This window comes from Vulpes lagopus, chromosome 13 (assembly GCF_018345385.1).
Source record: "Vulpes lagopus strain Blue_001 chromosome 13, ASM1834538v1, whole genome shotgun sequence".
Classification (NCBI taxonomy): Eukaryota; Metazoa; Chordata; class Mammalia; order Carnivora; family Canidae; genus Vulpes; species Vulpes lagopus.
Window position 1 is genome coordinate 5073995 of NC_054836.1, and position 21531 is coordinate 5095525.

The 21531-nt window shown below is 51.5% G+C and overlaps 1 protein-coding gene across 1 annotated transcript; it reads left to right on the top strand.

Annotated features, from left to right (window-relative positions):
- The first annotated feature begins 10166 nt into the window (after window positions 1-10166).
- CPA1 (carboxypeptidase A1) lies at window positions 10167-16739 on the top strand. The gene is made up of 10 exons (XM_041727902.1): window positions 10167-10231; window positions 10713-10794; window positions 11221-11454; window positions 11673-11774; window positions 12326-12427; window positions 12605-12715; window positions 13386-13476; window positions 13967-14166; window positions 14579-14663; window positions 16463-16739. The coding sequence occupies exons 1-10, from the start codon at window positions 10167-10169 to the stop codon at window positions 16648-16650; spliced, it is 1260 nt and encodes a 419-aa protein (XP_041583836.1). The 3' UTR covers window positions 16651-16739.
- Window positions 16740-21531: the final 4792 nt, after the last annotated feature.

Below are 21531 nucleotides of genomic sequence, written 5' to 3' on the forward strand. Positions count from 1 at the left end.
AAATGAGGTGCCCTCCACTGTATCCGGAAGCTCCTTATAGCTTTTGTCTTCCTCCACCTTTGGGGAGCAGGGATGGTGGGCCTATTTGTCCTGCCCTCAGGGGGAGGCAGGTACTCTGAAGAAGCCACATGGGTTTGTGTAAGTCTGAGGCAGAAAACAAGATTTTCATTCACAAGGGCCAGACTTTTGTTGTTTCTGTTGCAAAAGAAAAGAATTGTGGGACCCGTGATTTGGCCCCTGAGGACACATGGCACAGGGTTTTACTATAAATCACATATAGGATATGGAAGAAAGCAGGGTGAAATAAGAACAAGTCTCCCTTTCTACCCAACCTGTAAAAGAAGACAGAGGTCGACTCAGTGGAAGGCGGGGATCGGCAGTGATCAAAACTCTCATAAGTAGGGCCCATGTCCAGTGTGGCAGCTGAGCAGCAGACTGAGGATGGCTACGTAAGGGGTCTAGATAGGTGATTAAAGTGTACCTGTGGGGGTACCCATACTGCTGGGCACATCCGAGCAGCACAGCTGTTGAGAGCGCTAAGCAAAGACATGGTGAGGAGGTCTGGGGTAGAGGCAAGAAGGCTGAACCCAGGGGCTATGCCGTCAGTTGCCATGGTGGCACAGTGGCCAGGGGATACCTGTGCCTACGACCAGCTGTGCCATGAGGATGCCTGAGGAAGTCACTGAGGTAATGAACACCTGAAGAGCCCAGATCTCCTCCAGGGGCAGAGCCAACAACGGGGGAGGAGAGCGTGCCAGTTTGGGCTGCAGTTCCTCAAGAGAGGCGGAATTGTTTTTGAGCTGGAAGTGATTTGAACAAGCTAGAATTTCCAAGCTCAAGTTTTCTCTATTAGTGGAAATACAAGGCCATGGGCTGAATTCGTATAAGCTATAGATAAATAAAGCAAGTTATACCTTTGCATACTTGAGTCTGTGATTATAACTTTTGTAACCTCTGCGCAAATATTTTCACTTCATCCTCTTGGGGAGGATATTACCAGTATTAATAAGCTTGTATTTCAGATGAGGAAAGCATGCTCATGATCTGGAGAGGTTTTACAGGCCACGCAAGGCCACACGGATGGGAAGTGGTTGAGGTAGATTTGAACTTGGGTTTGTCTGACTCCCAAACCACTATGTTGCCATTTGTCCAAGTGTGACCTGTGGCCACATGTGCAGCAGAGTCCATGGAGAATCATTTAATGTGAAGATCGTTGGGTTCTGTTCCTAGATTGAAATAATCTCTGGGGTGTACCCCCCCAATCTGTATTTTTACCATCTGCCCCAGGAGTTCTGAGGTCCCTTGAAGGCTGAGAACCACCTGCTCTCCTGCCTCCCAGGAGAACATATTTGAGTCTTCTTGGGGAAGTTGGGGCTCACAGTCTCCACTCTTTGCCATTATCCATTAGGTCTGAAGGTGGTTACAACAGTGGGGAGCTGGCCATCCTTCTCCAAGCTGTTCCCAAGGGGCTGCCTTGGCCCAAGCCTAAAGCAGCGTGGTCTGTAGACTACCGGCAGCAATACAAATTCTGGAAAACCACATTCTCAGGCCTACTGAATCTGAATCTCTGGGGATGGGACCCAGGTGATGCTAATGCCACACTGAGAGGCACTGCCCTAGGGTCAGGAGTACTGGGCTCTGATGATTTTCTCAGTAACAACAATGAAAATAATAAGCTTTTCTAGCACTTACTATGTGCCGGGCATGGTTCCAAGTACATTACAGGGTTCAACACATTGCCTCCTCACAGCTCCAAGTAGGATTCTTACTGTCTCGATTTTCTGATGAAGAAGCTCAGGCTCAAGATAGTAGGGGCTATCTTAGTAGTAGCTAAGGGGCACCCACTACTGAGTAGCAGTCCTGGGACCTGAGTCATGCCCAGAGCCCCTTAGGACCGGGGCCAGGAACTTCCTCTTACAGCTATGTTGGCAAGACTTGTGTGCAACCAATAGACTCACAAAAGTTGGAGCTGAAGCTGCTTTACAGAAGGGGGTCTTTTTGAAAGGAAATTTTTTCTCTCTCTCTCTTTTTTTTTTTTTTTGGAAATTTTCTCTTTAAAAATCCTTTAATAATGGGACGCCTGGGTGGCTCAGTGGTTGAGCATCTGCCTTTGGCTCAGGTCATGATCCTGAGGTCCTGGGATCGAGTTTCACATCGAGTTCCCTGCAGGGAGCCTGCTTCTCCCTCTGCCTGTGTCTCTGCCTCTCTCTCTGTCTCTCATGAATAAATAAAATCTTTAATAATAAATAAAAATCCTTCAATGACTTAAAATATTCCCCTCCCACACTCTGCCAAAGGTGCTGCCTGGCTGGCCCCTGCGGACCTCTCCCACTTTGCCGGAACCCCTTCCTCATGGGCCTCCTCTCAGTCCCTTCCCCACTGGAAGCCTTTGCATGTGCTGTTCCTTCTTTCTGGAACATTCTCTCCTCTCACTCATCCCTCCATATGGCTCACTTCTTAAATTTTTCCCTTCAATGTAATTTTCTTACCGATCCTTCTAGGACCACCCATTAGAAGTGGATCTATTATTCTCTTTTCTGAGATTACAATGATAATAATTAATTGACTTCTTAGCTCCTTTGTGTCGGCCCCTACGTTGGCTGCTCTGTGAGAGTAGGGACCACGTTTGGGTTATCCAGCCTCACTCAGTTCCTGTCAGGTACTCAGTATTTGTTGAGTGTTTCTCCTCCTGGGCCTTGTACAGATTAGTACTAGGTTTACCATCAGGTGACAGAAACCCACCTTACTGTGGCTTAATGGATCAGGCTTTTATTTTTTTCATGTCACAAGTCACCTGAGGTGGGTGGATCAGCCCACTTGGCTGATTGTGACTTTTTTTCTTAAGATTTTATTTTTTTGACAGAGAGAGGGAGCACAAGCCTTGGGGAGGGGCACAGGGAGAGAGAGAAGTTGACTCCCCGCTGAGCAGGGAGCCTAATGTGGGGCCCCATCCCAGGACCCTGAGATCACAACGTGAGCTGAAGGCAGATGCTTACCCGACTGAGCCACCCAGGCGTCCCTGAACGTGACTCCTTGATGTGATGGGGACCCAGGCTCCTCTGGCCTGCTCTGTTTTGCCACTCTGCTGTCATCTCCACCCCATCGTGTGATCGAATTCCAGGCAGGAATGGCAGGCGCAAAAAATGTGAGGCGGCAGCTGAAGCTGAGTTGGACCATCCGTGGCCTTCAACTTACACTTTATTGGCTGGGCTGCGTCAGGTGGCCATGCTCAGCTGCAAGGGAAGCTGGACAACCGCTCTAGCTGAGCACACTGCTGCTGCCCCAAGTAAAATGAGAGTTCTGTTGGGAAGGAGAACGGGGAGAATGGATATTGGAAAGACGGCCAGCGGTCTGCTGCAGCCTCCCTGAAGGGGGAGCAGATCTGAAGGGGCCTCAGAATCCATTTCTTGGTTCTAGTTAATCAAGTGACTGGCTTAAGGATTAAGCCATAGAACTTTCCAGGGTCCTTTAAAAACTTCTAGTCTTGCGACGCCAGGGACACCACTCAGCGGTTGAGCTCAGGGTGTGGCCCCTGCGTCCTGGGATCGGGTCCTGCATTGGGCTCCCTGATGCCTACATCTCTCCCAATGTCTCTGCCTCTCTCTGTGTGTGTCTCTTATGAATACGTAAATAAAATCTTTAAAAATAAATAAATAAAAGCTCCTAGTCCAACCTCTCTCACCTTACAGTTATAGAGACTGGGGGTCTCTGCATCACTGGACTTCTGTGAGGCCCCACATGAACGTAATGGCTGAGAGAAGACTAAAGGCAGGGGTCTTCCTCCTATGACTGAGGGTTTTCCTCAGCAGGCCCAGGGAGGTGAGGGCTGGAGGGGTTTAAGCGTATCAAATAAAAGCTGAAGAGTTAAACATGCAAGTTTCGGAGATATTACAGAATAATCTCTTTTTTCACAAAATCCAAACTTTTTTGTTTTTCATTTCTTAGGTATATAATGCTAAACAGGAGTTCAGTTTTTCTACATTCTGCTTGGTGTTCTTTTTTTTTCCTTCTTCTTTCCCCTTCCAACAAACTGCTCTTTTTAGGTATGTTTTTTCATCGTTTTCACCAGAAAAATTTATGAGCATTTATTTAAAAGAAAAAAACATTGGAAAAACTGAAGAGAGAGAAAGAGTGATTATACATATGGAAAGCTATAAAGAGCCACAGTGAATGTGTTGCGGTTATTGCTTTCTTAAAAAAACAAACCAGGCAGGCAGTTTGGAACGTGAAAGAGCCCTGTGTGAGGGCAGGCGGCGGCAGCGGCCCAGAGTGACGGGCGAATGGCCGGGGGCCAGCGGGTCGCCCAGGAGCCTGCGGAGCTGTTAGCGGCCCCCGCCCCCGCGCCGCCCTCCACCTCCCCGCCGGCCCCAGAGAGAAAATGACTTTACCGAAAACGTAAAATTAAATTTAAAAAAGCTTCTTCGGAAAAAATAAGAAGGCCCGACAGCCGCTTAGCGCGGGCCGAGGGGATCCAGCGAGCGCCGGCCCGGCCCGCGTGCCCCACACCCCGGTCCAGTCATACCCATCTCCACTCTGGGGGGCTGCGGGGTCCAGTCATGCTCTTCTGGCAACGGGGGTGTCCTGAAGGACGACTGTAACCCGTTCGGGCTTCGAATGTTCTCCCTCCCCAAGTATTCGGGACAGTCGTGGGGAATGATAACGTGTCTGCAAATCCGTTCTTTCGGCTCGTCGCTCCCGGCCTCTGGCCCGGCCCGGCCCGCAGCTGGCCCCTCGCTGGCCCCGACCAAGCCCTTGGCTCCTCATCCTCCTCCTCCCGCCCCTCCGTCGCCTGCCTCGACTCCCCCCAAAGCACAGCTGAGGCTGCAGGGTAGCATTTCACAGAATTTTCCTCGGGGCTGCAGGAGGGCAGTGCGATATAGAAAGTAAACCGCTTCAGCCTGACCCCGGCTTGGGAGGTGGCTGGTGTCCCTTTGTGGAGACCCCCCAGGCCTCCCGCCCAGCCTTCACTCTCCTTGGCCCTCTGTTCCCACGCCCCCTCCCCCCATTCCCTCTTTTAGTGATGGGACTTTCCTGCTTAGGTCTTCTCTCTTCTGAGTCTCTGTTCTGAGATTTGGGCTCCGACCTGACATCTGCAGACCCGCTGGAGGCTTCTCTCTCCAGGTTACCAATTCCGCTGCCCTTCCAGGGCTGCAAGCTTCAAAGCAAACAGCTGCTACCGGGCTCTCAGGGAGGAAAGCAACGCTCAGAGCCTCCTGCGCCCAGCCTCCCACGAAGAAGCCCCCAAGGCCCACTGCCTCCCACGGCCGCCCCAGTGGGCCTCAACCCCCCAGCCCCTCCACCCGCGAGCCCCAGGGCCCCTGGGGCTCTCCTCGGATCTGCCCACACACCTGGAAGGCCTCTCTCCCCTGCCCAGACCTGTCACCAGGGCTGTGATTTGTTTGGGGGTGAAAACAACAAATGTGCTGGAATCACAATGTGTCACAGCCAGAAGGGGCCACAGAGATCATCCGCGACCATCCGGGATGTGCAGCGAGCTCCCTGAACCATACAGTGGTCGGCGGCAGTGTGCCTGTGCATGGCACCCCCTCTCCCGTTTTGCCCTCTGTAGCTAGAGGATGTCTCTGTGTTAGTTGTGGACTCTCTTCAGGCACAGGTGACAGAAAGCCAACTTGATACAGCTCGAAGGGGCAGAAATGGAGTTAGCTGGGGTGGGGTGTGGTGGCTAGACCCACGTGAATCACCTGGCCTCGGAGCTGGGCAGGCTGGCCCCTAGGGAAGGACGGAGGTGCTGTTATCAGGAGGAGGCTGCGGGGCGGGGAAAGTGAGCGATGTCCATTACAGTCCCCCACCGAGCTGCCCAGAGGCTCATGGACTTCTCCCATATACACAACTGTGCCCCAGACAGCCTTAAACACATTTGCCAAAGTGAGAACAGCTGAACACTCATCCAGCTACTGCATCCGGCCATTTTGACTGCACTGATTTGTGTTGTCGGCGAGGACATCCCCCGTTCACTGTCCTCCTTTGATCCCTGATATGGGCATGGACTGAATCTCCTGCCTTTTTAACTTCTAGGTTTTAGTTTGGGGATCTTTAAGGATTGGCTTAGAGCTTCTGTTTACCATGTTTGGACACTCTCTGGCAACAAGGTTGCTACGGGTAGTTGTCCAGTGTGTGCACTGCACAAAAGCATTCTGCTGAGAGGATGAGGGACAATGTCTGCCCAGAGGGAGAAGGATGCCTTTTTCCATTTCACATAAAGTCTCCCCTAGGCTAAAATTGTACTGTCTTCTGACAACACAAGCACTTTAAAAGCTTAGTGAGCCTGGGTGACTCAGTCAGTTGGGCATCTGACTCTTGATTTTGGCCCAGGTCATGATCTCAGGGGTCGTGGGATGAAGCCTCACATCCAGCCCTACACTCAGTGCAGAGTCGGCTTGTCCCTCTCCTGCTCTTCCCCTCACTCACCTGCTTTCAGATTTCAAATATACAAATAAAATCTTAAAAAAAATAATAAAAGCTCAGTAGGTACATCTCTTAGAATGCTTTTTACAGCCTTAGTGCTTTTTACAGTCAATAAAATGGAAATGTATATTCTTTCTTTTTTAAAAAAATATTTTATTTATTTATTCATGAGAGATAGAGAGAGAGAGAGAGAGAGGCAGAGACACAGGCAGAGGGAGAAGCAGGCTCCATGCAGGGAGCCCGACGTGGGACTCAATCCCGGGTCTCCAAGGATCACGCCCTGGGCCGAAGGCGGCGCTAAACCACTGAGCCACCCAGGCTGCCCCTATATTCTTTCATACATATAGTTCAAAGTTGGGGTAACAGACTTGATGATACCCAAAGAAAGGTGTCTCCTTCTCAAGAGTGGAGAAACATTTTCTAGAAGCTTCCTTGCTGGCTTTCCCTCACTTCTTCTTGGCCAAACTGGGTCAAACGCCTACTTCCGAAATCAATCACTTGCCAAAGACAATGGGATTCCTCAACTGTCTTAAAACAACCTTGGAATTTATTCCTGGGCTGGGAAGGGGGTGACTTTCCTGAGAGGTGATACAGCATCTAGGCTTGTTCAGAGGGGAAGAAGGGAGGGACTCTGGACCCTGCTCCACGTGGCTACAGCAGGCCTTCCACTGCCTGCCTTCAGGCCTCTCGCCTGTGACCTTTTCTTGAATCTGGATGCCGGGCTGGTGGCTTCTCTCTTGTGCTAATAGGTCTTGATGCTCTGGGTACACTCCTAGTTTTCTGCTTCATGGCCTTCATCTTTGCCCTTGCTTTGGACCAATGGGAAACGAGCCCCCATGGAAAGGCAGGGCTGTGGCCTTCTGCCCCAGGTTCCATTCTAGCAAGTTGGTCTTCACCAAGAGGCAGTTTTTAGCTTCCTGAGGTGCTTTGGAGGGACCCAGGGAATTAGGCCTAGCCTCCACCTGAGGCCCAAAGTCCTCTCCTGTTGTGCTTTCAGCTTCCTGCCAGTGTTGGCCCTAATTTTAGCTTGCAACATTGAATCGATCTTTTCCAACCTTGCAAGAAAATAGATTACACGACTCTTGGCCACCTTGCTGGCCAAGATTGCTGGCTGGAGGCTTCCAGAGGCCTGCTTGGCGGGGCTGTGCCCCCTCCCCACCCCACCCCCGGCCCCTTTCTCCAGTGGGCTTATCTTTTCAGGAAGAAATTCACAGAAGGCCCAAGAAGGAATTAGCCAACACCCCCGAATGTGTGTGGTGTGCGTGAAACAGAGTCAGACTTACAGGACAGCTCTAGATTTAGAAATACAAAAAGAAATGTTTTCATAATGCAGACTGAAGGAACCTTTCCTACAGAACCTTTTCCCTTGCTGAAGCACAGATCTGAAAGCTTGAGAACACTGCAGGGGACTAAGAGTTGAGGGAGGATATGAAGGATGACTGAGGACAGTTCCTGGTCTGAGGAAACTTCGAGTTTCACTGGGGAGACACACTAAGGAGGAGCAAATGTGAGTTTGTGTTCAAGCGCTGACTAGTGTAATGACCCCCATTCCTTCCTCTGCCTTGTGAATCCTGCCATTGAGACCTAGGCCAAATGTCCCCTTCGTGGTGAAGTCTTCCCTGGACCCTCCTGCGTGGGCTGGTGGGGTGGAGCCCGCGGCCCTCCTGGGGCCCTCCGTCCCCCGTGCCACTCAGGTCTCTTGCAGTGAGGAAAGCAGCCCCAGCAAGCCTTCTGCTCACCTAGTCCTGTCTGGGCGACAGCTTCTTGTAAGACCTGTTGGAGAACTGACTCATTAGTTGGTTACTTCTGTCTTCTGCACTGGTCCGTGGGCCCTCTGAGGTCGTGTACAAGTCACTGGGGAGCCGAATCGACTGGTGGCCCCACCACAGGGCTGTGACGAGGCCACACATCCCCCAGGCCGTGCCCAGCCAGTGACTGCATGACACAGCTTGGGCACCGGCCTTCCCAGGGGGGGCGGGGCTCCCCTCACTGCAGCACTGGTTCCAAGATTTCGTGTCGGCCTGGCCCAGATGTTCTCAGAGCTGTTCCTGTCTGAGCTTCTCGTGCCCAATGCCTCTCTCTCCCTGCTCTCCTCCCTCTGCCTCCTCCTTCTCCTTCCTCCCTCCTTCCCCATCTCTTCTTGCTCCTCTCTTCTCCTCTCCCCTTCCTTCACCCTCTCCTTTTTCAGGTGTCAGACCTGCAGCTTGGTGGCAAGTCCCTCCTGCCTCCTCCTCTTGCCTCTCCTGTATCCTTCAGGGTTAGTTCTCCCCCGAGAATCTCCTGCATGTCCCATCCTGTCTTGGAGTCAGCTTCCTGGAGGAGCTGAGAGAACACAAGTCAGTGGGTCACTGCCGTTCCTCCAGTAGACTGTGAGCTGGCTGAGATCAGGGACCTGTGTGTCTCGGTCATCATCCCAGGGCGGAGCACAGTGCTTGGCCCAGAAGAATGGATAAGCCAAGGGGTGAGCCTTCAGAGAAGGGGCAGGAGCTCAAGAAAGAAGCCAGAGGAAGATTCCGGGAGGAGGTGGGCCTTGTCTGGGGCCTGGAGGTCAGGCAAGGGTGCTGGCGAGGAAAGAAACAGTCTTCATGGAGGCTCAACATCTGCTGAGGATAGGTTCAGTGTTCTCTGGTCTTCTCAGAGCTAGGCTCAGGAGAGAGTAGGGGGTAAAGGTAATGGGGTGGGTCACCCTGTCCTGGCACCAGAGGGCTGGCCAGGCAGGGGGTGGGATAGGGAGGTGGAAGGAACAGATGGAAACCAGAAGGGGCAATCTTGGCTGTTGTCAGTGTCCAAGCCTGAGGCCCTGACACAGAGCAGGGCCCCCGGATGGTGCTGGGTAATCCCCGGGGACCCCGTGGATTAGGGCGGATTTGTGCTAGATGTTTCTGCAATGAGCTCAGCATCCAGAGCCAGAGTGAATTCCAGTTTCTCCTGTACACTGTGCAGTCCCAACAGGGGTCTGGCCCTGCTTCTTACCACCACGCTGTCTGCTCAGATGACATCTGGTTATAGTTCCCATCAAGGACGACCCTAAGCCTATAGTGGTGGGGACGGGGAGGGGGGTGCACTGGTGAGAGTTGGGTTCCTACCCCAGCTGCTGCTGCTGTGCCCTGACTCCCACAGAGCCACCGAGGCCGGGCGGAGAGGGGCTGGGAAGTGCCCTTCAGGGGGCTGTACCCCCAAGGAGGGTGTGCCTGGCAAAGGGGAGGGGCAGCCCAGGACGGAGCCAGTATGGTGAGGAGCCAGCAGGTACAGGAGCTGGATGGGGGCAGAGAGCCCCAGCTCACTCTGTCGCAGGAACAGAAGGCTGGCCCTTAGAGTGAGGGAGAAGGGGACGCCTCACATAAGGCTCTAGCTGGCGTGGCCGCTCCGGAGCCTGGCTCCATCTCGACTGCCTGGTCAGCAAGCAGGACTGAAGCCCAGGTGCAGGTACCCGGGGCTGTGGGTGGCAGGGGCCCAGCTGGGAGGCCTCCGGCTGACAGCTCAGGCTGGCACTTCATGGCCAAGGCGTTGAGGCCTGGCTTATCTTCCCAGCTGCTGGGTTCCCTGCCACTTTATCAGGGTGAGAGGGTGAGAAGGTGTCAGAGCTCAGGACTCTCACCCTCCCTCCCCGTGGGACAGGGCCCAGGTGCAAGGGGGAGGACGACACTCAGGCACAACCGGAAGTCCTCTGACCTGGGAGAGTTTAAAAGGCCCCAGGAACCTTCTCTCAGCCTCAGTTGACATTCCCAACTGGCTACAGCATGAGGGGGCTGCTGCTTTTAAGTGTGTTGCTAGGGGCTGTCCTTGGCAAAGAGGACTTTGTGGGGTAAGAGTGTGGAGAGAAGGGGGTGCTCACACAGGAGAGGGGAGGATGCGGCCCCCAGCCGGCATCTGGAGGCAATGGGCAGGCTGACTTATGGGAAGACTCCAGAGAGGAGCAGACCAAGACACCCCAGGATGCAGGCTGACCAGGGACCAGGGCTAAGAAGGGGTCCGGTCCCTCGGGACAGGCTTCCTGAGGCCTGGAGAAATCTGAGCTTGAAGAAGTTTTTAGAAGAGGAGGTGGCTGGCTTTGGAGAGACAAATAGAGTCTAAACTGGGATGGGGATCGCAGCTGTGACCAGAAGGTTCCAAGGAGCTTAGGCTTCCCATTGCTAAGACCCTTCATGCTTCCTCCAACTCAGCTAGAGGATGGAGGCCCAGCCTGGTGGTTCCAGGCTGCTCCACGTCACCCTCCTCCCACCTGGGGACTGTGAATGGCCATTTGGGCTTGCTCAGGTCCTTAATCTCCCCTCCTCTCTGCCCAGGCACCAGGTGCTCCGAATCTCTGCTGTAGATGAAGCCCAGGTCCAGAAGGTGAAGGAGCTGGAGGACCTGGAGCACCTGAAGGTCAGAAGGAGGGGGGAGTCCTCCCAGAGGCCCCAGGGTTCTTCACAGGCCAGCTGGACCCACTGCAGGATGCCACTACCCCCTGGGGCCACCTGGGTCCTGGGCCCTGTCTCCTCAGCCGCCCAGAAAGGACCCATGGGACTGATCCCTGTTAGGAAATGATTTAACCCCCACCCTGTCCTGGTGCCAGAATTTTGCTGCCCTAGAGCATCGGCAGGGAGGAGGGATCCTTTCCAGCACTTCTCTCTCCCCCGCTCTCTCGGAGCTCCTCCACGGTGCTTCCTGGGCCGTTTCTGTGGCCACGGTGGGCTCCGTCCAGGGCACCGCCCACCCCCGGCAGCTGTAGGGGAAGCTCGGGCACCATCGGTGCTCGGGGCTGGCCCTGCCGCAGCTCACCACCGCGATGCCTGCCCTTGGCCTCCCCAGCTGGACTTCTGGCGGGGCCCTGGCCGGCCGGGCTCCCCCATCGATGTCCGAGTGCCGCTCCCTAGCAGCCAGGCCGTCAAAGTCTTCCTGGAGGCCCACGGCATCGGGTACACCGTCATGATTGAGGATGTGCAGTCACTGCTGGACGAGGAGCAGGAGCAGATGTTCGCCTTCCAGGCCTGGGCCCGCTCCACCGACACCTTTAACTACGCCACCTACCACACCCTGGAGGAGGTGAGGCCCCGGGGTCACCGTGCTGAGCGCTGAGCCTTGCAGCGGTCGGCGCTGACCGGGGGCGCGGCACCTGCTGTGTCTCCAGGTAGCCGGGAGGCCTGGGTGGTGGCTCCCCGGAATCACAGGGCTCGCGGCGGGCTGGCTGATGCAGCTGCGAAGGAGGGCATCCCGGTGCCTGGCCGCGGCGACAGCTGGAGCCCCCTCCTCTCCCTTCTCAGATCTATGGCTTCCTGGACTTGCTGGTGGCCGAGCACCCGCAGCTTGTCAGCAAGCTCCAGATTGGCAACAGCTACGAAGGCCGTCCCATCTACGTGCTGAAGGTAAGGGCACCCGCGTGAGAATGCTCACGGCGCACGTGCCAGGGCACCTACATCCGTGTGTAGGCCCCGTGGATGAGCCCGCGGCCCTGGAGGACATGGTTACACGAACTGCCCGTGCTGACATTTGGAAAGGGCGGAATTTCTACGCTGGTCTAGCCGTATGCATCCCTGTACACACAGAATTCTTACATTTTTAAGTGACTCAAGTATTTCCAAACAACTGCCATGTCGTGGGAAGTATCCCAGAGTCACAGTAGTCTGGATAAAACGGTTTATTGTGATTCACCACAGAGAACCGTGTATGGGCAGCAGCAAAGGGCAGGGCCCAGAGTTCTGGCTGAGATCTATTTGCCCCAAGGTCAATATGAAGGCTGGAGGCCAAGTCCCGCAGGATTCCTGTCCAGACCCCCCCCCCCCACCTGAGTGACGGCCCCACAAACGGAGCCTCACCCTGACATACCTGGGGAGCAGATGGCCTCTGGCCCGGGGATGCTCCTCTTCAAGGAGCCGAGACAGGATCCCCACTGGGTCTCCCTGTGCTTCTTGTCCAGTTCAGCACGGGGGGAAGCAAACGCCCTGCCATCTGGATCGACACAGGCATCCATTCCCGGGAGTGGGTCACCCAGGCCAGCGGGGTCTGGTTTGCAAAGAAGGTAAGTCTGGGGAGGGGAGGGCTCTTTCTGGTGGGGCGGGTAGTCAGGGCCCATGGGAGCCCTGGCCTCCCCTCTCATCCAGAAGCAGTGATGAAGGGAAGCAGGTGTTCACTGCGTTAGCATGGCAGATGCCTGGCCTGACCCACTCTGTCTGTCTGTTCCCTAACTCCTCACCAGATCACACAAGACTATGGCCAGGACTCCACACTCACAGCCATTCTTGATTCCATGGACATCTTCCTGGAGATTGTCACCAACCCCGACGGTTTTGCCTTCACTCACAGCAAGGTATAGGCTCTCTCCCATTCTTGGGGAGAAACAGGGAGAACCTCTGGCCTCTGAGTCTCATGAACTACTCACCCCTAACCTCAATCCCTAGAAGTTGAGGGAGGGGCAAACAGACCTGTCTTCCTAGACCAGGGTTCTCATCCTTGGTATTCTTGACATTTGGGGCAGAGAATTCTTTGTGTGGGGGGCTGTCCTGTGCATGCAGAGTGTCTAGCATCATCCTGATCTAATATTTAGGAGATGCCAGTAGCAACCCCCCCACCATTGAGAGAGCCAAAAATGTCTTCAGGTAGTGCCAGATGTCCAGGTATGGGGGGACACAATTGTCCCCTGGGGAGACCACTGCCCTGGACCTTATTTCCCAGCTTTATTTGACTTTTATGGCATGTGCAGCATGCTCCAATCTAGCGTGTAGGGTGGGGGCCACCTCATGCCTTCGTTCCCAGCCGTAGCACCCTCTGGCCAAACACCATGCACCATCCCCTCTGTTCTCCTTCAGCCAAGAGCCTCCTTTGTGGACCTTCCCAACAACCAGTTGGAAGTGGTTTCTGACCCATAGGTCCATACCTGTGCTAGGATCGCAGTGCTTCACATTGGTTGTAGCCATTCCCTGCGGGCCCCCAATCCCAGCCCAGCCTGGTGACCCACAAGTGTGTGATTCCTTCTGCAGAATCGCATGTGGCGCAAGACCCGATCCCTCACGCCGGGCTCTGCCTGTGTTGGAGTGGATCCCAACCGGAACTGGGATGCCGGCTTCGGGCGTAAGGCCCAGTGTGATTTGGAGGCAGGGCCGGGACCCCCAGGGTGGCCTCTTACCCTCCTGTGTCCGAGGCCCGAGCCTCTCCTGCCCCAGCAGAGGGCAGAGTGACAGAGGGGGCGGATGGCAGCCTCTCCTGAGGTTCTCAGTGAGATTTCCTTGTGCCTGGTTGATAGAAATGAATCCCTCCGGCCCACTTTCCGCAGCCCCCCCCCCCCCCCCCCCCCCCCCCCCCCGCCCTGGAATCAAGGTCTCAAGTCCATGTAGGGGTTTTCTGGGGTAACTGCAGCTCCCTCCCTCTCTGGAGCCTTGCTTCCCTCCTGGGGCATATCCATCAGCTGCTGGTTATAAAAGGCCTTTGGCCTCTCCTTCATCCCAGGGTCGGGGTGGGGGAGCCCTCCAGCCTTCCCCTGCACCCCTACTTCCATACTTTAGTCTGTGCAAGCCGCACAGCTTGGCATAACGGATGCCACACACACCTTCTCCTCCCGCAGTGGTCGGAGCCAGCAGCAACCCCTGCTCAGAGACTTACCACGGCAAGTTCGCCAATTCCGAAGTGGAGGTTAAGTCCATCGTGGACTTTGTGAAGAGCCACGGAAACATCAAGGCCTTCATCTCCATCCACAGCTACTCCCAGCTGCTCCTGTATCCCTACGGTTACAAAGCAGAAGCGGCCCCTGACCAGCAAGAGCTGGTATGGGCTGGTCCCCTGCTTGCCCTCCTATGCCTTGCACCCCTTTCTCCCGTGGACCCCCGATGGCTTGGGAAGACCTGCAAGGCAGGCTAGCCTCATTCACTGTCTGGGAAACTGAGGCACAGCACAGTTGAGTCACCTCTGCCACATGCCAGAGCCAGAGGCTAGACTTGGAGCTGGTGCCCTAAGATTAATTTGGAGCAGCAGCATGGCCAGAGGGTGGCCAGAGGTGGAGACCAAAGTGCCACCGTCTCCAGAGGGTGGAGACGGAAGTGCCAGCCAGACATCGTGCGGGACTGGAGGACCACGGGGCCGACGGCCTCCCGCTCTCTGCGGAGAGTTGGGCTACCCTGGCCTGACCCTGCTCTTCTGGGGGCCTGGTGTCACCAGCCGTAACAGGCATTTTCTGCAGGATCAGCTGGCCAAGTCTGCTGTGACAGCGCTCGCCTCTCTGTATGGGACCAAGTTCAAGTATGGCAGCATCATCAAAACAATTTGTAAGTGGGTGCATGGTCTCTGGGGCGGCACCGGGAGGAAGCTTAGCTGGCTTTTCCTGTCTGAGGTAGTGTCCTCCTGGAGGAAGTACCCAGGGGTGCCTAGCTGTGGGAGCACGGGCTCTCAGGCGTGCCTCGGTGGGCAGTGGGGCCCTTTTCTGACATGAACTTCATCTTCTTTGGTACCTTGTATCAGTTCCCCTGAGAACATTTGTCCCCTTGTCTTGGGTTATGTCCAGCTTTATGGAGGGACTGGAAGGTTCTGCTGATATTTCCGTATCACCAAGAAATTCAATTTAAAAAATTCAACCTAAAAAAATACTCCTCCTCTGGTGCCTTTCAATTAGAGAATATATTCCCTCCCTCCCCCCCAGCTTACTTGTACATGCAATGCCCCTGGGAGGAGCTACTGCAACATCAAAATGGAATTAAGTCAGCAAATGTTTTTGAGCACCTACTAGGAGAGAGAGTGACAATAAACATGAATAAATGATACAGTATGTTAGGTGATGAAAGTTAGGGAGAGGGGTGCCTGGGGGGCTCAGATGGTTAAGCATCTGCCTTCAGCTAGGTCATGATCCTAGGGTCCTGGGATCCGAGCCCTGTATTGGGCTCCCTACTCAGTGGGAAGCCTGCTTCTCCCTCTCCCTCTGCCATTCCCCTCACTTGTGCTGTCAAATAAATACTTTTTTTTTTTTTTTTTTAAAGAAAGGGAGAAAAAGAAAAACTAGAACAGGGTCAGGGGAATCAGGGATACTGGGCATGGAAGTTGAGGAGGTGGGTAAAAGGGTAGGCCTCATTAAGTCAGTAATATTTGGGCAAATGCTGAAGGAAAATGAGGAAGTGAGCCTATCTGGGGAAGAGCCTATCTGGGGAAAGAGCCTTCAGGTGGAGGAACCTTCTAGAACAAAGGCCCTACTATGTGACCTGGACTGGTGTGTTGGGGGAATAGCAGGAACAACATGGAGCCCCATGTGATGGCGGAGGGTGAGAGTGCACGGGGTCATAGGGGACAGGTAGGGTGGGGGCAGATCTCCCAGAGCCCCGAGGAACACAAGTTTTCTGGCCAAGAGGCTGGAGTACTGAAGAGGCCGGGCAGGGACAGAGGTGGGAGGGCAGCACACACCCTCGCATACCTCCACCCCTCTTCCCCGAGTGCCAGGTTTTAGCAGGTGAGTGGGCCACAGTCTTAGCTAGGGCTGGCTTTGCTTTTGGACTCCAGGCCTTGTTTGGAAATGGTTTCAAATTGCATCAAAGTTTTTTGCTTCATTCACTGTTGTCAAATTAAATTCTAATATGCAGCCGCCTCCTGCATCCCAGCCCGATTCAAAGCAACTTCCTTACCCACTGTTAATGGCAAATCTGGGCAAAGTTTTTTCCAAAAAGACAGTCAGGAACTTTTACTTTGCCTCTGGCCCTTTGCACTATCTCCTGCAGACCAGAGCCCCAGGGGACGAGTCCTGGTTACTCAAGTGGGTAACTCTGATATGTTTGGAGGTTTGACCAAAGCAGCTGTAGGAGGGAGGTGGTTTTCAGGGCGGCTTTCACAATTGCAAGAGCTTTCTTGAATCCCCCCTGTGCTAGGAGAATCATTGCTTGGCCCCTCTCTGGGCCTCTAGAGCTGAGACCCTTTTGGGGAGCCGCTTGGGAGGGAGCCAGGCTGCTTGGTCAACAGCAGGCACTTACTGGATGCTGACTCCAGTGAACCCTGCATGAGGCTCGGGGCTCTGGACCATGGCCCAGCCCATATTAATGTGTCAAAGTGATTGACCTTTGCCCTCTGGCATCTGCTCCCGCCCTAGACCAAGCCAGTGGAAGCACTGTTGACTGGACCTACAGCCAGGGCATCAAGTACTCCTTCACCTTCGAGCTCCGGGACACGGGGCGCTACGGCTTCCTGCTGCCGGCCTCTCAGATCATCCCCACGGCCCAGGAGACGTGGCTGGCGCTTCGGACCATCATGGAGCACACCCTGAATCACCCCTACTGAACTGGCCCTTCACCACCCTCCTTTTCCTCCTCTCTGGCCCCACCCATGCAACCAAATAAAGTTTGAACGTCCATGGATCAGAATCCGGGGGCTTGCGTGTAGGAACATATATGGCCTGTCCGCCTTTCCAAGCTGGGGCAGAAGTGATTTAGTTCCTGCAGGCTTCGCTGGAAATGTGTGGGTGGCTGGACTAGATGACCCCTGAATTCCCCTGCATTCCAAGGTCCTCTGAAGTTGTATCCAAGTGGCATTTGTTTTAATTAGATCACCCTGAGCTCAGCTCATCAGTAAGGTGATTTGTTCATACCTTAGTAGCAAGTAGCAGCCACAGCTGCTAACCAAATGCCGGGCACCCTGCAGTGGTGAGGCATTCAGCTTGTACAATAGCAGAGCTAGTTGGGTCCATTTATCTACAGAAGCAATAACTCTGAGTATGGGATGGAATAATCCTGGTGGCCACCGCTGTCCCAAAGAGATACTGCAGCAGGCCAAGCAAATTTCTATAAAGCAAAATGTGGTCTCCTGCTCTTGAATTAAATCAGAAGAAAACAATTAGGTTCAATGAAATAATTTACTGAAGATAGAGAACAAACCCCAATCCCAGAACATTTTGTTAATTGTTAATCACCAAGACTTTTGCTTTTAGGGACAAAAGTAGCTTTATTTTCATACGCCACATCCTTTCTAGCATCCTTCCGCACACGGTCTCCACTTCCTCTCCTGTTTCACTCACCACCACTCCCTTACCATTTGCAAAATTTCTCAAGTATAAGGCTCTCCCTTTGATAGTCTCCATAGCTCCTAAAACTTACTGGCTTTTCTCCTTTGGTGTGGGGATCTTGATGGCTGTGATATCACCTTTAGTGCTAGCACCAGGGTACACTGGATATCTCAGCTTTTTTCAAAGCAAGAGTCTACCTTGTGTTTCTTCCAATTCTCTTCAGATGCAAATATGGAGCAGGGGGTTACTCCTGCAGACATCACTGGGAAGAGGGTGAGGGTGTGTGTACAGGTAGCTCCCCAAAGAGGGAAGCTGCAGTTGAAAATGGAGGCCTTCCCCTGTGTGAGCCAGGGAGGTGTTATAATGCACACAGCTCCAAGGACTTGAAAGTCTTCTCTTTTCCTCAGGTCAAATGCTCTATTCTTTGTTTTTTGTTTTGCTACCAACATTTGAAAAAACAAAAAGTATGAGGGAGACTATATGTATAGTATAGATAAAATTATACATATGTAGGTTTATGAGGCAAGTAAAATGGTGTTTCAGTCTTTTTTTTTTTTCTTCAGTCTTTTTTAAAGATTTTATGTGTGTGTGAGAAAGAGCGAGAGAGAGAGCATAAGCTGGGGGGAAGGGCAGAGGGAGAGAGAGAAGCAGACTCCTCCTTGAGAGCAGGGAGCCCAATGTGGGGCTCGATCCCAGGACCCTGAGATCATACCTGAGCTGAAGGCAGACTCTTAACCGACTGAGCCACATAGGCACCCAAGTGTTTTAGTCTTTACAGAAAAATGATTTTATAACACTTCAAGTTATCTTTTGGGAAACATTTCCATTCAATCTATGTAGATAAGCTGAAACCCACTTTAATGGCTCAGTTTGGACAAATAAAAAGCTGATCTTATTTTTTGCTTAAGATGGATAAACAAAAATTATTAAGTTAGCAAGGACAGTATCTTACAAAATTGATTAGACTTCAAGGATAAAATTGCTTAATTCAAAATAATTGTGCTTCCTGATAGCGGGCACCACTTTGCTTGGCATTCAATCTCCAAAACCACCAAAAGTAGTTGCATGCCCAGTAAGGATTGAGTGAATGTTTTCTACTTTTACTAATGAACAAACTCATGAATTTTATAATCTGTATAGTGTAGGCTTCTGAGTTATCTTGAACTCCCTGACTTGTAGTTTAGAAAGTGAGGCTCCTGACAAGATAAGGAATGAACACCAGAATGAAAATTCCATGAGGGAAGAGATTGCATTATTTTATTCAACACCTAATCCCTGCTGGTTGGCCAAATACATGGCACATACAAAGCACCTAATAAATACTTGTTAAATGGAGACATGGAACTTGTTAATGCTATTTTTTTTTTTTTTGTATTTTGAAGTGTAGGAAGAGGTTTACATTTTATTTGCAGATGTATATTTTTACAAATCTGTGGGTAAAAATTTCATTTAATTAACTTATTTATTTTTAAAGCTTTTATTTATTTATTCATGAGAGACACAGAGAGAGGCAGACATAGGCAGAGGGATAAGCAGGCTCCCTCCAGGGAGCCTGATGTGGGACTTGATCCGGGACTTCAGGATCCCACCTCGAGCCAAAGGCAGATGCTCAACCACGGAGTCACCCAGGCATCCCTAAAATTTTTATTTTATAGAAACATAAAGCTAAAAGAGAAAAAATAATTTTATAAAATATTGCAACATATATGGAAAAGCATTAAAAATCTTGAGGGCAAAAGAGTTCTTATGAGCAAAAAGGGTTAAGTAAAAAGGACTACCATTTCAAAAGAAAAATAAGCAATTCCCAAAAGAAGAAACAGAAAAAGCCAATAAACGTATGAGAGATACTGATCCTGAGTGATTTTTTGTACATTAGACAAAAGCAAAGGGATCATTTTTCTGCCATCAGATTGACAAAGAATAAAAGGACTGACACCTCAGTGTTATCAAGAGTATAAAGAAATAAGACCTGTCATATACTACTGGTGTGAGGATAGATTAACGCCACCTTCCCGTGGGTAGTAGTGGGGGTGGCAATATAAAACAAAATTTCAAATGTATTGTTGCTTTGACCCAGAAAGTCCACTTGGAGAAATTTATTTTATAAACATATTCGGACAAGTTCAAATACAGGTATGTACAAGGCTGTAATAATACAAAATTGACTGAAAAGGAAAAGAACCTATATAGATACCAGTATTGATACCCATATGACATGTTTAAACAATGGAATATTGTGAGGCCACCACAGACTGTGTTGACACTGAGGAAATGGGTCACTAATACTAAGTGAAAGAAGCCAACAATAGGGTGGAAACATTCTAAAACAGGATTGTGGTAATTGTTGCACAACTCTGTAAATCTGCTGAACATCACTGAATTGCGTACTTAAAAATGTGTGGATTTTATAGTATGTGATTTACACTTCTATACAGTTGTTTAAAAAAAATAAGAACTGGGTTGCAAAATAGTATGTTGGATATGAATCTCATCCTTGTTTGAAACACACACATACACATATACACAATGCTGGGAAGGATATATCCCCCAGTAATAACCGGGGTCACCCTGGGTAGTGGTGGTAGTAGTTTTCCTTTTTTCTGAATTTCTTGCAAAAAGCTTTTATAATCAGGAGGAAAAAAACCCCTAACAAACAACTATTTCAAACACACCAATTAACCTGTGAATAAAGTTATATGGAATCAACTTAACATCAAACATTTTATGCCCATCTTAATCTGTGCCCAGATTCTTTTTTATAATTTGCTTCGACTCATCTCTTCTGCTCTGGCATCCTATTTCACCATCTTGCCCAGAACAATGTGTCTTATCTTCAGAAAAATTTATACTCCAGATAGAGCTGGAAGCAGCTGTGTTTCTACCAAGGGAAGGGGGTTCTCCTGCTTCCAGTTGGTGGCTGTTCCCTGAGCAGTCTGCCATAGCTCAGATGAAAATCCCCAAGAGCTCTTTTTGCTCACATTCGGTTCCAGCAGCAATCTGGGGAATTGATTATGCTAATGCCTAGTCTCCGGGGCTTTTCAAAAATCTTTATCTTTAAATGAACTCATTTGGCTTTTGTCGTACACCGTTATATCTGGTTCTCAATGTGGCCTGTGGGCCTCCGGTGGTCCATGAGATTACTTCAGGTGGCCTCTTGAATTAACACTCAGAAATACACGTGTAGATTTCTGGTTTTGGCTTTAAGTTAAAATTGAAATGTCATTGAACACAATCCAGATATGACCTCACTGGTCCCTCATCCAGTGCAGTGCTATTCATCATCTCAGCAAGTGTTTTGCAAGGGCAAGTGGGGCTAGGTGGGTTTGAGGATGCAGAAGGACTCTTGCTCTAAGGACAGAAACATCATTCTGCGAACATACTCAGCTCAAGATACCACTTATGGTAAACTGATACAATCAACCGTAACGTTCAAGTTGGCCACGTGAAGGAAGAACTCCGAGCAGGAGGCACAGAGTACGCATCAAATCTGGAAAACTGTCAAAAGGTCATGAATTTCCCCCCAGAGCTTTCAGGATCTGCATTAATTTGGCAACTCAAATTGTGAGCATGATCTAACAAACCCAGAGACCGAGACTGCCAAATGTTTATTGCCAAACGCAAATGAAGAAAATTAGAAGTCTCCTGCGCAACCGCAGTAGTGTCATTCTGCTACGTTTTCAGAAGCGTTCAGGGGAACAAACGCTCAGTGAACACAGCCAGAGACGGAGGTTGGCCCCTGCTTCCTCCCATGAGACCCAGGCCTGTGGCCAGGAGCCAATTCACCCAACTTCTGTCTCAGCCTAAATCAGAGATGTCACCAAAGAGGAAAGAAAAGATCAGACACAAATCATAGCAATATGGTTTATTAACTGAGTAGTTTGATCTATGGAAGCAGCCCATTTCTTTTCCAATAGTCAGGTTAAAAGTTTGGAACTCCTTAAGTGAGGCCTCATGAGTGTTCATTTCGACATGCAACAGATCTCAGAGACCCTGGTGCATCTGTCCTCGAGATGGGTCCCTGGACACTGACGGTGGATTTGTGGAAAGGACATGCTCCTGGGAGCAGATGTGCCGCCTCTGACTTCCTGTTGCCTTTTGCGCTGGCCGAGGAGGATGGCTTGTGGTGGGAGCTCAGGTGACAAGGAGTGAAGGGAAGACGA